Source organism: Amia ocellicauda, chromosome 2 (genome assembly GCF_036373705.1).
Source record: "Amia ocellicauda isolate fAmiCal2 chromosome 2, fAmiCal2.hap1, whole genome shotgun sequence".
Taxonomy (NCBI): Eukaryota; Metazoa; Chordata; class Actinopteri; order Amiiformes; family Amiidae; genus Amia; species Amia ocellicauda.
In genome coordinates, this window is record NC_089851.1 from 30,939,594 (window position 1) to 30,955,767 (window position 16,174).

At 35.8% G+C, this 16,174-nt stretch overlaps 1 protein-coding gene across 2 annotated transcripts in view; it reads left to right on the forward strand.

The window, feature by feature from the left end:
* gmds (GDP-mannose 4,6-dehydratase) overlaps positions 1-16,174 on the forward strand; it is a 273,322-nt gene that overhangs the window by 130,193 nt on the left and 126,955 nt on the right. For both annotated transcript variants that reach the window (XM_066722692.1, XM_066722700.1), the window contains one exon: positions 765-892. In XM_066722692.1, coding sequence (XP_066578789.1) covers positions 765-892 — 128 coding nt within the window. The remainder of the gene's footprint in view (positions 1-764; positions 893-16,174) is intronic.

Here is a 16,174-nt window from a genome sequence, read left to right on the forward strand (position 1 = left end):
GGAGTTAAAGGTCAACTGAAGTCTATTATTTACCAATTTAAGTCTTAAAGATGCTCTTTTTAATTAATCATATTAATATTAATCGTATCTAGAGTATATATCTATACTTTGTGGTTATTGGCTTGCATGTTAATGATTAATACACTAATAATGTCGGTCCCCGCAGATGCGTGTGACCTCTCCTTAGTCCTTACTCCTTATACCCATTTTTTATTTTATTTTATGAAGAACAATTTTGTGTATTGTTTTCATAACGTTATACGTCTGTTGTCAGAGTTCAAGGAGCATGCGGCCGGCAAGAGTAGGAAGCCATGGCCCAAGAGTTCGAGAGCCAGGGTGGTCCCGAAAAGCTTTGCTCTCATCTAGTATTTCCCCTTTGTGTAACTTCTTGAATTTTCTGTTGATAAACTGACATTCCAATAGATTTTCCTTGGCCAAATGCCTAGATTTAATATTGAAATGGTAAATTAAAAAGAAAAAAGGAAGAAAAGAAATGAAGCTGAGATTATGCTGTGTAAAGACCGAAGTCTGAGGTGAAAATGGATCTTTTTACTTTTCATATCCCTAGCTTCTGGGCTTTCTCCAATTGCTGGCCTAGCCACAGTTCTCTATTCAAATGCAGAAGAGGGAACAGGGGAGAAAAAGGCATGCGGTCTTCGCCTTCGTGGCTTTTGAAGCATTAATGTCAGGGTCCAAAACAATTAACTGGCCAGACCGTGACTTCAATGATGTCATCATCTTTTTTATCTTCATCTTCCTTACAGGGGCTAATTTTGTAACACGAAAAATTAGCCGTTCAGTGGCTAAGATTCACCTCGGACAGCTGGATTGTTTCGACTTGGGCAATCTGGATTCCAAGAGAGATTGGGGTCACGCCAAGGACTACGTTGAGGTAGGTTATGGATGGGCTAGAGGGGCTGATGAAAAAAGACCGTTACACACACACACACACACACACACACACACACAAGGCCCTGTTTGCCTGGTGGGGTATGTTTTCCTAGATCTTCTGAAAAAGAAATATTTGATCTGCATGGAGTCTCTTGTGAACTGGTGCCAGAAGGGAGTGGACCACTGCTGGGACACTGCAGACACAATTATAGTTCCCAGAAGTTAGTAGCGCTTAAGTCCGTTTATGTTCCATATCTTCAACAGAACAAAAAAAAGGCATAAAGAGAATGACTGATCTTGTGTGTCATGATAGAAATATGGCTTTCTGTTTAATATAATGTTGCCAGTGATCAGCAAGCAACCCAGGCATAGAGGAAACCCATGTGTTGCAATCAAGATCAAACCTGTGCACAATAATTTGTCAAGAGAGGGGTATTTTTGGGAATGTGTTACTGTGGGGGTAAAAATATCTTAGACTTCTTTGTTATTCAGCCTCAGTTTCTGTATGTATTTTAGGGGCATTCTTAACATCTTTTCCTTTATCTCTTTTGACTCGCGTCGGAAAGAAACTGTTTGAAAGTAACTTCATTATTTTGTGAAATACGCACTTTTTTGCCACCACTTCCATGAGTATTGTTAGTATCTAACAGACGCACACCACGGGAATTCATCGGCAAATGTTAATTTCAAGATGTTCCGATTTCATAGAGCACACTAGTGTTGCTTTACTGCTACAAACCAGACTCTGTTTTCATTTCTATTTTCCTTTGTTTTCTTCCTCATCCTCTCGTTATACTTTTAAATCAGGAAAGCACAAAGCCTGGTGTGTCTTCTCACACCCACACCCCCCAACCCCCCCATTCCTGATCCCTGGATAAAAGTATCTCAACTTTGAATGACTGCCCTATATCTCATGGTTTTATATGCCCACCTAGCAAGCTATATCGGTTTATTTTCTTGCCTGCAGTTTGGCCTTCTACTTATAAACCTTTTAATCTGTGTGTTGTTTTATGTGAAATGAATTAGCAACTCTCCTTTAGCGCACATCAGGTATCACAACAGGTCAGGCCTGTCAAAAGCAAGTTGTGTGTGTGTGTGTGTGTCAGGGGTGGGGGGGTTCTTCCAGTCAAATCAAGCACATTCATTTTCAACACACAACCGTATGTGTAATTGAATTAGCTGTCAGCAGCCCTTGACACTCCTGATATAGGCTGCCATATCCTCAGAAGTTATTCAGATTGCAAAGTACTGTCCTGAGGAAAACCAATGAACAGTTTGCATGTCTAAAGCTGATTTTAGCTCGTTTGCCGTAAATTTCCTTTATTTTTGCCCCAGACAGTTTTTTTCACTACATAGCAAAGAAGGAAGCGGCTGTGGACGTTAGAGTTTAGCTCTGCTCACTTGGTCTTCCTCGTTGAGATCCAACCAGGTTTCCTGTGCATACGCCACTATTTCTGTCGAGCTGAACCATGCGTCCCCGGGACACAGTTTCTGGTTTTCAGTAGCGATTTCTGAAATTCAAACAGAAGCTGAACAAATGACCAAACATGACAAAATCACACACAAACAAAACAAATCAACACATGCATGAAAACCGGCCTCTGCTGTCTTTGAAATCAGCACTGGTGCACAGTTACGTGGTTGTATGTGGGGGTTTACATCATGTTTTGGAAAAAAAAAAAAAAAAAAAAAAACTGAATCCAGATGTCAGCTCCTAATAAAAAGAGGAAAAAAATAAGAAAAAAATATGCAAGCTGGGAAATGAAAGAGAATTCCATTAATGAAAAACAGCACTGTGTTCTGATTCAGTGCTTATGGTATAAAAGATCAAACTGATGTACCTGCAACACTGGTAGAGAGTAAAAGCAGTTGATTTTTTGCCATTGCAGTATTAGCCTGAACCACACTTTCCAGGTGCTGCCTTCAACCCGTGTAAACCTTTCTTATAGTTTATAAGCTAATTTATTTCAGCCCTCCCTTGTGTCTCTGGGTATGTTAATATTCAGCTGCTTGAGCAGGTGTGTCAATTATGTAATGCTTAACTTTTTTTTTTTGTGCTGAAATTTCCCGTTTTAAAATAATTGTGTAGTTTATTGTACTTGATACTGTGAAGTTGTTTGTAAACCTGAAAGACTTTTATTCTGGAAATGCAAGAACATTCCAAAACAATATGTACAATTTCCAAAGAATGTTCTCCAAATATCCACTGTTCAAAATATAATGACTGGCATTTAAGTTAACATTTAATTAGCTGTCATTTAAGTACTTAATTAAAAGAATATAAAATAGATCACCTACATTTACAGTTATCATCTGTGGAATAATCCTCAGTGCCATGGATAGATTACTGCAGGGATTGATTTAAACTATAGATTTCTTCAGAGCATTAGTAACCAGACACAGTAATAAACTAATACAATATGTGAGAAGTTGAATGTTTGGACCAGTGGCTTTTTCTTTTCTTCTTCAGTGACAAAGCTAAAGTAAATTACTATGACATAACCTGGGTATGGTGTAAATAATCAGAACCATATGTCTTGCTGCTCACTTAGATGGTTTTAACATTGTAATGATTCCTAATTGCTTCAAAATATATTTAGTATGGCATGACAGGCATTTCATATATCATCTTGTCTCCTTTAATGGCATCTATAAATATGTGGTTGTAATCTATAGCAGTTTATATGACCTACTAAGGTATTGTGCCATACTGAAGTGGAAACTGGTTGGTATAACAATTGTGAAACACTGCAGAACATTGTCAGATATTAAAATAAAACATTGTATTGTTATTATTATTGTTGTTAACAGTTACTTACCAACTAATTCTTTAATTTTCACATAATCATATTGGGTTTGTAATCAACTTAATGATAATCTCTTAAGATTCACATTCCAATTAATCAGTTTTTGCAGTGTTGCAAGCCTTTAATACTGCCTAAATTCAGTTTGCATTATGTCTTCAGAAATCTAATTTCTCTTGACTTTAAAAAAAATGACAGTTCAGGGGCCAGGCCTTTTCATAATGGTTCACAGGATAAATTGCTACATTTCACTTATTTCTGCCCTGTATTTGATATTTTGGAACGTTGAAGTATTTTTGCAGTATTAGTGGAGCTCTAGAATGCAAGATTAATACAAATTTCTCTTTTAAGTTTATGTGCTTTTATGGGGTGCTAATCACAATTTATGAATGTTACATTGTATGTCATAAAATAAATATAATCTGAAAAAGCAGTGATTGTAGAATGGTTTGACTATTATCAGGAACTGGAAATAGCATCTGCTGTGAGTCTCTCTGTGTGAAATGATTTCATAGAAAGATGATCTCGTATAAGTCCCTAATATGCAAGATATTTATAGATTGAAGAAAATTGCATATATATATATATATATATATATATATATATATATATATATATATATAATTAAAATAAACCACCTACAATTAAACAAAAACACAAATAAATATGTATATAAGTATGATTGTTTTTTTGTTTTTTTTTCTCACAGCATGAACTTATTAAAGCAATAAATCCATTTGGAACTCCAGAATTTGTAATGTTATAGGCTTGTAATTGCAGAGTTGTTTTTTAAATAGGACAACACATATACAAGCTTCATGCCTACACAACATTTATAATGCTGCAGTAGACTCAGTTTTGTAGGAATTCCCTTAGAGTTTCTTTAAAAATAATATATTGCTACTATGAACAGCATTTCAATATCCTAATACTTTGAAACAAAACTGATATGTTCTAAAAGTAGTGCATCTTTAATTATGTAATTAATATAAAGTAGTGGAGCTTGAAATAAGTAATGTATTCTTGTTGTTCATTTGTAGATTCTGTTTTTTTGGCCTGCGTTGAACTTAGTACTACATGTATTTTCCCATGTTGTTTGAAATCTGAAGTTAGCTTAGAAAGGGCCCTTTCTTGCTTCAGGAAATAATTTGCTGTGAGTTGAACATTTTGGCCTGCTAAACTTTTGGCTTCAACTCTTGCTGGTTCTGCTTCATTGCTTTCTCAGAATGTTTTAAAGCCTTTTGCTGTCTTCTAGGCCACAGTGGTCCATGTCTTGGTATGTTGCCTACAACATCCTTTTATGGATGCCTCCCATTCCTGCTGCATTTTTAAAACAGTTTTAAACTCATTTAGGCGTGGGATGCCTTTCACAATAAAAAAAAAAAAAAAAAAAAAAATTCTGTGCTCCGCTCACCACAAATCAGTGTTTTGATGCGTTTCCACAAAAACAGCATGTATGTGCAGGAAATTGCATTACCTTCCAGCTAATTAAGGTTTGCATATTATTTGTGAGGCATGCTAGACCTATGAACCATAACTGGACCATTTCTGGGTCTGTTCAGCTTTTAGCAACAGATGTTATACATGTAAAGAATGCACATTCTTAATATTCGGAGCTGTCCAAAACCCATTCTGGAAACACATACACACACACACACATATATATATATATATTCATTTTTGAAAACTACAGCTAAAAAAAAAACAAAAAAACGTTTGTGTATATATAGTATTCACACATTCTGTTGTGACATTACATTTGGGTTATATTTTTTGTTCAGCTGTCTTTAGAATAATGGTTACAGATGAGCCCAATTAGCCAATCTAACTCAAAATCTGCCCCAATCAGCTATGATGAATGGGACTGATTCACAGCAGAGATTAATTTATCATAGCCTTCACAGTGAAATGACAGCAGAGCCTAGGGTATGTAGAAACCTCCTCAGGACAGGCAGTGTTGATTCCCATTATTGATAGGAGATTCCTTCATGTCTAACAATGTCTGACTTTGCTTCGGGAAAGTATGTCCTGTAAACTTAAGCAATGAGTTTACCTGCTTGTAATTACAATACTATCAAACTTAATTGAGAAAATGTTAATGAAAGTTACTTAATCTGAAAAAATATATATATATATGCTTTAATTTGATCCATTAAAACATATCCTTGTTTAGATTATGTATTTTATTTTCCTTTGATATGTTTAAAAATTACCACAATATGTGTAATGATTTCTATTAAGTATTAACAAGTTGTTGCATTCATGAAATACATTACAGCAGCAGGTGTTGTACACGTTACTTTACTGTTATTGATTCTGCCCCTCCTCCTCTCTCAGCGTATACCATCACAAAAAAGTTAATCTTAATGGAACTTTATAAACCTATACTAGGTGAATAGCAGTAAATATTAATCAATATACATTATATTGTAGTTATTTTTTAATGATAATGCAGTAAAGCTTTACTCAAGGTGTTCTCCATATTCTGAATATAAACCAGGCCCTTCTCTCTCCCTCCATCTGCTGTTACACTTCACTCAATGTCCACATCATACATTTGTAAACGTACATATGTCTATATTGGCAGGTTTGTTTGTTCAGAAAACCAGTACATTGTAACACACGCTGTGCGTATTTATGATGTGTAACGCATGCAGTACTTCATCTGGATTTCATCTCTCCGTTCTTTCATGGTAAATAAAAATGACAACGATACCTTTGGACAATACCTCCTTTGATCATCGTAAGGGATGCTGCTCAGGTCTTCAGTGGGTATAAGCATCATTTCATTTCATTTCATTTTCCCAGGGTTTCCCCACAGTTATGTCACGAATGAGGTTATCAAAGGTAGAGAAGGTATATCTGTGGTTTATTATAATGTCCTGTGTCTTATTGATTTCCAATACAATGGTTCTTTCATTTACATCTTTATGGAATCTGGTTTATTCTTGTTTATGACTTTGTGATGAGATTAACATATTGGATACACAAAGAGCATAAGAAGGATAACAAATATATAATATATATATATATATATATATATATATATATATATATATATAAAATTCAGATTACCCACAACATGTTTGCTTTTTAAGTTGTATGTATTTATTTAAACCAAGCAAACTGTCTTGGTTGGAGAAAATAGATTCTGTATGCATAATTTTACACACAAAACTCCTTAATGTAAATGATTAGTAGTGATAATAAAAAAATATCAATTGCATTTACAATACATATAAATATATGGAATGTGGTCAATTATGTCAAAGTCAACTATATCATTTTTTTTATTATATTCACTTAGTTTCTAATTGTATATTTTATGATTCATACATTTATTTATTTTTCTTCATATTAATTTATGTATTTAAAATATTGTTTCTTAAATTGTATTATCTTTATATACCAGTTGATGCCCAGCATGAAAAATACAATTATTATTATTATAAAAAGTATAGTAAATAATAATAATAATAATAATAATAATAATAATAATAATAACCCACTGTAATGACAACAGAAAGGAATATTGCAATCAGTAAAGAGAGGATCACTTAACAAGAAGAAGAAAAAAAACTATGTTTTAAATTAAAGGTGGGTTTATGTAATATATTGTCATTTCCCTCTTGAACAATTATAACTCCCCAAAGAGATTAGAAAATATTTTTTATGTCTCTTGTTTCACGGCTTTCATAGTGCTAAACTGTAAATCTTTCTCGACTTGTGCTACATAATAAGATAAGGAGCTATGAGGAGAAAAATGCACCTTAATGTGAGTTCACAAAATCCTGCACGTAATTGGCTGAGATCTCAATTTTCATACGAGGGGGGAAAAGGTGTTTTCTTTAAGATCACATTTATATATAAAAAAAGAAATTATACGAATCTGCACTCAAAGGCTATAAAGTCATACACAGTACATTTTCACATTTTGAGGCTGTTCATTAGAATATTTTATTTATTTAAACTCAGCCAAGAAAATGATCATACTTTTATTTTATAATGTAGAACAAAAAGTGAAGACCTAGTAAATGAAACAAACTTAATAAGAAGGATAATTTTATCAGAAAGTAATGAGCATTTCAAAACATAATTGTGCATCTGTAAATTAATGTAGTTAATATGACACATTTTCAAAACCTGCTTTGAATGTGTTATAAGGTGAGTCTGCATTTATATATATATTTTAGTTTCTCTAAACGTATAATTACATTATATATCTTGCTGTAAAATAATACAAAACACTGACGTATGTTCAAACTGGTAGCTAAATGATGTCATCCTTTCTCATACAGAGTAGCAGATGAGTCACAAATTCATAGCCCACCAATAAAAAAAAAGCAGATTTTGCAAGTTTTTATTTGCTCTGGGCCTTAGTTAATTCTATGTTTTTGACATGAACTTCTGAGGTAGGAAGAAAACAAGTATTATTATTATGATAACTATTGTTAATAACAATTATAATCAAGTGCATCTGAGACTGCCCTTGAACTTCTCAACTACAAACCTATTTTTTAGCTTTCCTTGCTCCCCGCTACTGAGGGACTGGTATATCTGTGCCCACGACTGTCATGGCAGTGCTGTATGAGGGCTCTACTATCAGCAGCACATGCTCAACAACAACACAATTTGTCTGTAGAAGTCAAACAAAAGAAGAAATGGAGCACCAGACTTTAAGAAGGGGCAGAGGGCTTGCACCTAAGCTTGTGCAGTTTAGAGAAGCGGTGGTCGGCTCAGGTGTGGGCTCGACAAAGTTTCCTCGTGGGAGAGCGCTGCAGATGGGTCGAGTTTGGGAACATCTTTCATTGCTCCGCAGCAATGTTTTCCTGGCTTCTCGGAGAAGTGTAAATAAACAGCAGGCAGCTGTAGGGCTAGAGCCCAGTTCACCTCTGAGTCACAGGGGGCCACTGCAATTAATTGCAAGTGAAACCTAAGACATGCTTAAGCAGCAGTGCAATAAACCTGGCTGTAAAGAGAGCCTCCCATGCTGTAGCCTAATAAAAACATGTGAAGTCTCAAATCCCGTGTCAATTGGGTCTCGGCATTGACAGAAGCATGACTGAATCGGGTTAAGATAGAAAGGTGTTAATCACTTGAAGCTCGGATACATCATAATGTAAAGTTAATTATGTGATTTCACAAAGTGTAACGGTAAATATTTGAAGGATAAGTGTAAATTGATTTAAATCTATTTTCTATACAATTGTATATATGTGTTTATGTGTCTGTTTATTTTGGCAACCCTTGAATATTAATGTGTATGAATCTCCAATCTCCAAAACTCATATTTTTCTGTCAGCAGTATGGACATTTACTTATTTTAAAAATATATGTATTTTTAATTTACTTATTAAAAAAAAAAAACTGCTTTTACTGTTGATCCACACTGCTTCTGAGTGATTTTGCTTTTTGACTTTTGAAACTTGTTTTTCAGCAAAATCTTCACATGGTTACTCCGCTCGCAGTAGACTGATGCAATATTTGCATAGTTCTAATGTGAAAAGGTGAATCAGAGTTTAAAACGAGATGAAAGCAAATTGGCAGCAGTTTCGTAGTTGTGATGAATTGTGTATAAAAAGTTATTTATCTATTTATCTATCAGTCTCTTGGTCTTTCTTTCTCAGTCTCTCTCCTTATCTATTGATGTATATTTACAGACAAAATGTATATTTGTGCAAGTCTCAAATTGATCAAAATTGTTCTAACAATAAGGACATTCGATTGCGAAGTATTCGACTTAAACATTAACAACTGTGTGCTTTGTAACAATTACACTTCTGAAGGAGTTGCACTGTTGTTTACAGCATGGCTTTGACAATCCACATCTGTTTATTTTTCTTTTCTTATTTGGCTCTGCTCTACAATTTTTTTTCTTTGATGCCAAGCTGATACAGTGATACTTATTATTTAATTGTTTTAATGTGTAGAGCTTATATTTACTAAGCTTAAAATATAATGTCAAAGTTTTTTCTGTTACGGTTTTAAATTTTGAAGGTAAAATGAACACAGCCATCTAAATACTTCAGAACGTACAATATGTGGCTTAATATATGATTAAGTAGGTAGTAAAGCACTTTATTCACTATCCTCCCTGACCTTATACTTATTATTTTATGTGTATATTTTAATTGGGTGTATAAAAGGAGCCTTATTAATGAAATACTATTTCCTTACAATTATAAAGAACAAACTTAGGGTTTAAGTTTTGTTGTTGTTGTTGTTGATGCCGTTTTTAAATGTTTTGAATCGGTCTGTCGCGTTTTATTATTCCCAGCCTTTAAGCTAAAAATAGAAAGCAGAACAGAAATGGGGTATTGAATTGAGGACAATTATGAATTTTAGTTTTGATTCCCGTCTTCTGTGAGAAGTTAACCATAGCCACATTTCAGCTTTCACTCGGACTGTCATTGTTTTTTTGGCCATGTACATTGAAAAGTGCTTTTCTCAGCAAAGGCCGTCTGGTTTAGCTTCCTGTGCCCCAGCTCTCACATTTACATTATTATTAGGCCCACCCTTGTTGTAGCTCTAAATGGTGCTATTACACTGGTGGTCTCCTTAATAAAGAAGAATGATGGACATGTTTTGATGCACAAGGCCTTGAAGTCTGAATATGCCAGACAAACTAAAAGTAGTGTATGGTGGTAGACTTTTAAAATAACTTTTAATTAAGAAATGATTTTTTAAACGGCACCAACATTTGTTTTTAAGAATTTACTTCACACTGTGAGATGTAAAATATCTTTTACTGTGAAAGTTCATTTAAAATGTCTAGTTTATTTACAGTAAGTAAAACGTATTTTCATGCCAAAAGAAAACCCCCAACTAAACAATATATTAAAAAATTGAATAGAAAAGGGAGAGGGAATTAAACCTAATTAAGCACAATTAGGTACCATTATTGTTGGTTAAATTAGATTTTGGCAGCAGAATATAACTGAAATTAATTATGCCTGAATACTGTGATTGTAGCAAGTTAAGCAGTGTGAATGGTTATGACATCATGAAATCAAGCTGCAGTTTTTTTGCCTGCCCTTAAATGGCTAAAAGTCAAGGTTTACAGTTTTCAAAGTGAGTTGATATTGCTGTTGATAGTACCGTGGGCTCTATTGAGCATATGATTTCACTTGCCCCGAACCCATGTCTTTCTTTCTCCTGCATTTTCAATTAAAACTTCATGATGCTTGCCAATTTAAGAACAATTCTGAGTCATACTGGGAATATTTCAAATTTAATTTAAACCACTGAAATAAATATGAGTTTATAGTGTCCCAAAACTGTAATAAGTATATCCTATTACATTAGCCGGTTCATGTTCTCTTCGATACTTAGTTAGACAAGTTTGTTTTACTTTTATTTAATTATATATTTAATATACTCTTGGTATTTACAAAATGTCTATTTTAGCAGTCAGGCAACTGATATGTGAGTTGCAAATATGTAAAGAGCCACCTTGTTGTGTAATGATATGGTAAGAAACCTATAGTTCCACTTTGTTTGAGGGTCATATGTTTTGAATACAGCCACAAATCCTTAATTATGAGTGGGTGCCCAGATGGGACAATTTTAAATGTCTTTATAGACCCAGCAAGCACAATGTACTTCTGTTCGTATACTAGCACGATAATTCTTCATGGGCAGAAACAGTACAGCTGTAGCCAGACTTCCTAACAAGGTCTCTTTAAATCATTAAAAAAAAAAAAAACTTAGCTATTAAGCTTCGGCCCTAGAAAGGATTGAATGCACTTATATAGCAGCAATGTATAACAATCTCCTCAAATGTATATGAATATCCACTCCGTGCCCAGTGAGTGGCTAATTGAAATTTGTATTTTTAGACTCCTTTTGGGCATTCTATTTATAAACTGCACATTTTTAAAGATATTTGTAATTATAGTTTTTGTAAAAATAAATAAATACAAAAAAAAGTCTATTTATGCCGAAAAGTAAGTTACTTTTAGTCGAGGAAAATTCCCTAATTCCACTGGGTGTACTTAATGTGCCAGTCTCAGGCCTCAGCCAGTGCTCTGGAGCTATCAACCATTGATGCTTTGGGATACAGCCTGACCTAACAAACAAGCACTGAGTCGGAGCAGCTGAATTTTTGATTCAGTTTCGTTTGGCAGACGGCGGATCTACTCTCTCAGGACAGTTTGAACTCGCTACCAGACTGAATTTATGAAGCAGCAGCAGATCACGTTGATGAGCCGCGCTGTTCCCCAGCTTGTCACAGGAGTTATCTGGATTTCCTCCTTGAATAAGAGCCTTGTAGCCATGCCCTTAATGCACACACTCTTTCTTCTTAGTAGCTCTGGCGATCCCTTCTCGAAACACACCGTCCTGATGTTGGAAAGCAACAGACACGTCTCCCAATGTCTCCTCAAATGAAAGGAAGCTCTTTCCCAAGCCTCTAACTCTCATGGCTCTTGTGACTCGCATGGGCCCCGGGGAACTGAAGCTGTTGTATCCACCCTCTACCTTTAACAAGTTACTTATGAATCCTTACTGATCCCTAACAGGGATATTCTAAGAAACGTTTCTGACTAATCTGTCTTCTGTCTGACGATCAAGGTGCAAGTCTGCAGAGATTTTCAACCAATTTTGACTTGATGAAGTTATCCAACTGCCAAAGGACATGTAAAATGCAGATTGATGACCTAAAAGATACAGTTTAGAAATGTACCTAAAAATAAAATTTAAAAAATAACATTGTTATTAGGTACATTTATATGGGAGAGAGGACCAAAAAAAGAAACCGCAGGAAAAAAACAATGTATTAATGGATTGTACCTCTTACAAATGGAATGTAAAAAACTATTAATCATTGCCATTGCCATCGCCTTTTTGACAGTGATAAGTGAACAGCGAAGTTCGGATGGGGTGCAGACGTGCAATCAAGTTCACCACAATCCGCAAAATAGCTCTCAATTAATGTGAGAGGAATCTTTATCGACGTGTCAAGGCATTAGTAGCCCGAAGATCCACAGTCGGTTGAAAGTTATCCCAAGTATGGCTTTCACACCCACAGTACATGCAAAAATCTATTTATTACAGTCGGCATTCATTTTGACAGCTGCCACTGACTTAGCCATCCGGTTCGTCCTTTTCTCCCCTCCCTCCCTGGCAGTTTTATGCCGTGCTAGACGTAATGAACTGTAAAGACAAACCAGAATTTTTGTTAAAAGGGTAACATATCTTTCTCTCTTTTTTCTGTGTAGACTAACTTCACAACTATTGATTCACAACTTGTCTATTTCCCTTCCCATGTGTGCTTGTTAATATCTATGTCTATCTTCTGTGTCCATCTACCTCATTAATAAGCATGTTTTTATTGGAGTGAGACTTCTTTGGCCACATTTCGCACAGCCGCGGAGACATTAGAGACGTAAATGTGCATTTGCACAAGTATGTGGCTTGCTTCTACCGTACAGTTACCGCACAGTGAATAAATCACCTCAGATTGTGTCATCAGTGCCAGGGCCACAGCATCTCCTCATAGATGTTTAATCATCCATGGAGATTTCTTGAAGCGCTCAAGGCTCTTTTATTTCACATGCAATCCGCCCCTGATGTGATGTTAGATAATAAAAAGAACATCCTCTTCTCTTGCCACAGTCCAGGAAAGCGAAAAAAAGAAAAACAGTGAAGAATCAAGCCCACAACTCTGCCTTCCTGTGTCTTACAGAGTTCAGATGACTGTCATGATTAACCCCAATGAGCGTAGAGGGATTTATTGTTTGCAGGGAGATAAGACTTGATGAGTTTCCTTGACTGACATGGAAGGGCTGGGCTGGTCTGCCCTATTCTTTTATGTTCTGTTTTTGTCTAATTGGTGGACACCTCAGGATTCACATTTGGCCAAGCCCGGCAGAAGAGGGAAAACGTTATCTGATGCGATCGTCTGCGGCGTCGAGAAAAGTGCTGCAAAATCAGGAGGCACTTCCTTTTCGTGATCACGTAACCTCCCCTCCTCCTCCTCCTCCTCTTCCTCTTCCTTATCCAAAATCCAACAGTGCCTTTTCTGTTTCATGCTAGCCCTCCTCCCTCCTCCCCAAAGCCCAAAATAAATCAACGCTGGTTGGGGCTCAGTCGCAATAAATCAAGACCTGTCCAGAACTGGAGCCTGCCCAGTCAAACTGTCACAGCTTGGCTTTCACTGAGGATTAATTAAAGGCCTGATATAAAGCCCAGATGTGCTCGAGCAGAGCAGCGCCGGGCCTCTCAGTGGCTGTGCTGGAAAACTCGCTCTCTCCTAGCGTCTGCCCACCCAGGAGGGCTGGGGAGGAGAAGGTGGGCTGAGTCGAGCACACTCCTCCAAGGGATTTTTTTTTTTCTTTCTGTTTTTTGTTCTTTTGGTTTTGTCTTTAGGCATCTGGATTAGCTGAAAGTAAGATGATGGCGGTGGTGGTGTAGAGTAGGGAAGGGAGTTTGGTGAAGGGTTTTAATCTTTAATCCATGTTATGTAAAGGGAAATACTGTAGATGAGCTCTTCAGTGTGAACTATCTCATTGTTTTCTGAAATCAGCTTTGCTTTCAACGGTTTAATTTCTGTCGCAGGGTTAGAAATTGCTACAAGGGCCAGAAGAGGACAAGGCTTCTGATTTCGGCATAGCTGTCAGCAGTTGCCTCACTATAGCTATAGCTTGTTACCGAGTGAATGAAGGTGTTGGGGTAGTGAAAGGGTGGGTTGCTCACATACAGACAATTTAGGATTAGAACATATTTCTCCACAGCTACTGGCGTGATTGGTTTTCTTCTTATATATGCTTTTTATCATGCTTTTGTTTGTTTTACTCTTGGTACCATGCAGGAAATCCAAATTGTTTAATTTTAAACAGTGTAAATAGTGAATGGAACATCTGAATCTTTTTTCTTCTTTTCTTTTTGTGGTCCTCAATCCTATATTGGGATAAATGCCCAACATCTCCACTGAGTGCTGGAAAGAGTGTGGAAAAAACAACATAAAAATAGATTATCTTTAAAAAAAAAAAAAAAAAAAAAAACTGTACAATATTAGGATTTTGTAAATATGTCATGGTAAATGTAAAGAGCTTAACTTTGGCATTAAAATGTGAAGGTTAAGTAGTGTAATAGATCTATTAGTCACATTTCTCCTCCCAATCAAAGATTTTGCATGCGATTCTCCTCAGCATTTGTTTTGTCATCCAGTATTCTCTCCATACAGGACAACAAAGTATGAGCTTTTCCCTTTCTTAGTTTAATCCAAGATGATGTTAAATGCCAAACACAGCATTTCTGTAAAATAAAACCTTATACAACCATATTAGATTAGAAAAGTGAAGTGCACACCTATACAAAAGTCAAGTAATTGAAAAATGTGAGCTTTCAAACCATGTAACCTAAGTAAGGTGGATTAAACAGTTTCTAATTGCTAATCTAACATTAAGTAACAATGACAAAAATCACTGTGAATTGAGTAATGTAATGGATGCCTGACCTCATGCATGCACATCACCTGTGGCATTGCTACATGGGCTATTGCGATGTAAATTTAAACAATCCATCGCTGTGAGGGACTGTGGAAGCCTGTGGAGGTTCTTGTAGAGATCAAAGTGCTTCATTAATGTCCGCTAGACGATCACTGAATGGTTAGTCCACGCTAAACAGCTAAATGCTTGTGGGACCATAACACGCTCCCCCGGCTATGATGGGCCATCCCTTGTAGTTGTAACACCTTGAACTCTGTTGAAAGCAGTTTAAAATATATTGTCTGCCCCCTGACGCACCAGAGACCATCCGTCTTCTGAAACGCCAGCGTTGGGAGGTCAGGGCCGCCTGGCTGTTTATCCCAATGCCAGTCTTTTGCAGAACATGTCAACTGCACATACAGTGTGGAGATGTGCTGCTTGGAGAAAGGCTGATAGGGAATACCATCCCAGTGACATGTTTTGCTGGAAGACTTGTTCTGCATCTGTAAGAACGAGGAAAGTGCTAGAAAATTATTCTCTGTGATATGAAAAGGAGCAGTGACATTTTGCATCCTAGTTCTTACTGATGATTCACATGATGAAGATATTTTTGTAAAAAAAAAAAAAAAAATAGAAGTTAATAACTAGTGGTATGTTTATTACTTGTGCATACAAATCATATATAATTAATCTTCTACATATCTAAGAATTACAGATAAAACATGTTTCTCATGACTATTAACTTTATGAAGAAAATCAAGTATTTGTTATAGATATAAGAAGTACAACATTGTATAAGACGTGATAAAAACATACCTTCTCTATATCAAAACGTTAGGGAAAATATGTTTTGTATTTATTAATAACTGTATGTAGAGGATCTGTGCAGTACCTTATTCACCATTTTTGGATTGATGCTGAAATAATGTTGTACATTTTAACACTTCCATTCTTCTCCTTGTACAATTCTTTACTCCTGTATTATTATTATTAATAATAATATAGTAATTCATGTTTTGTACTATTAATGGCAATTGTAAAGCCTAGGTT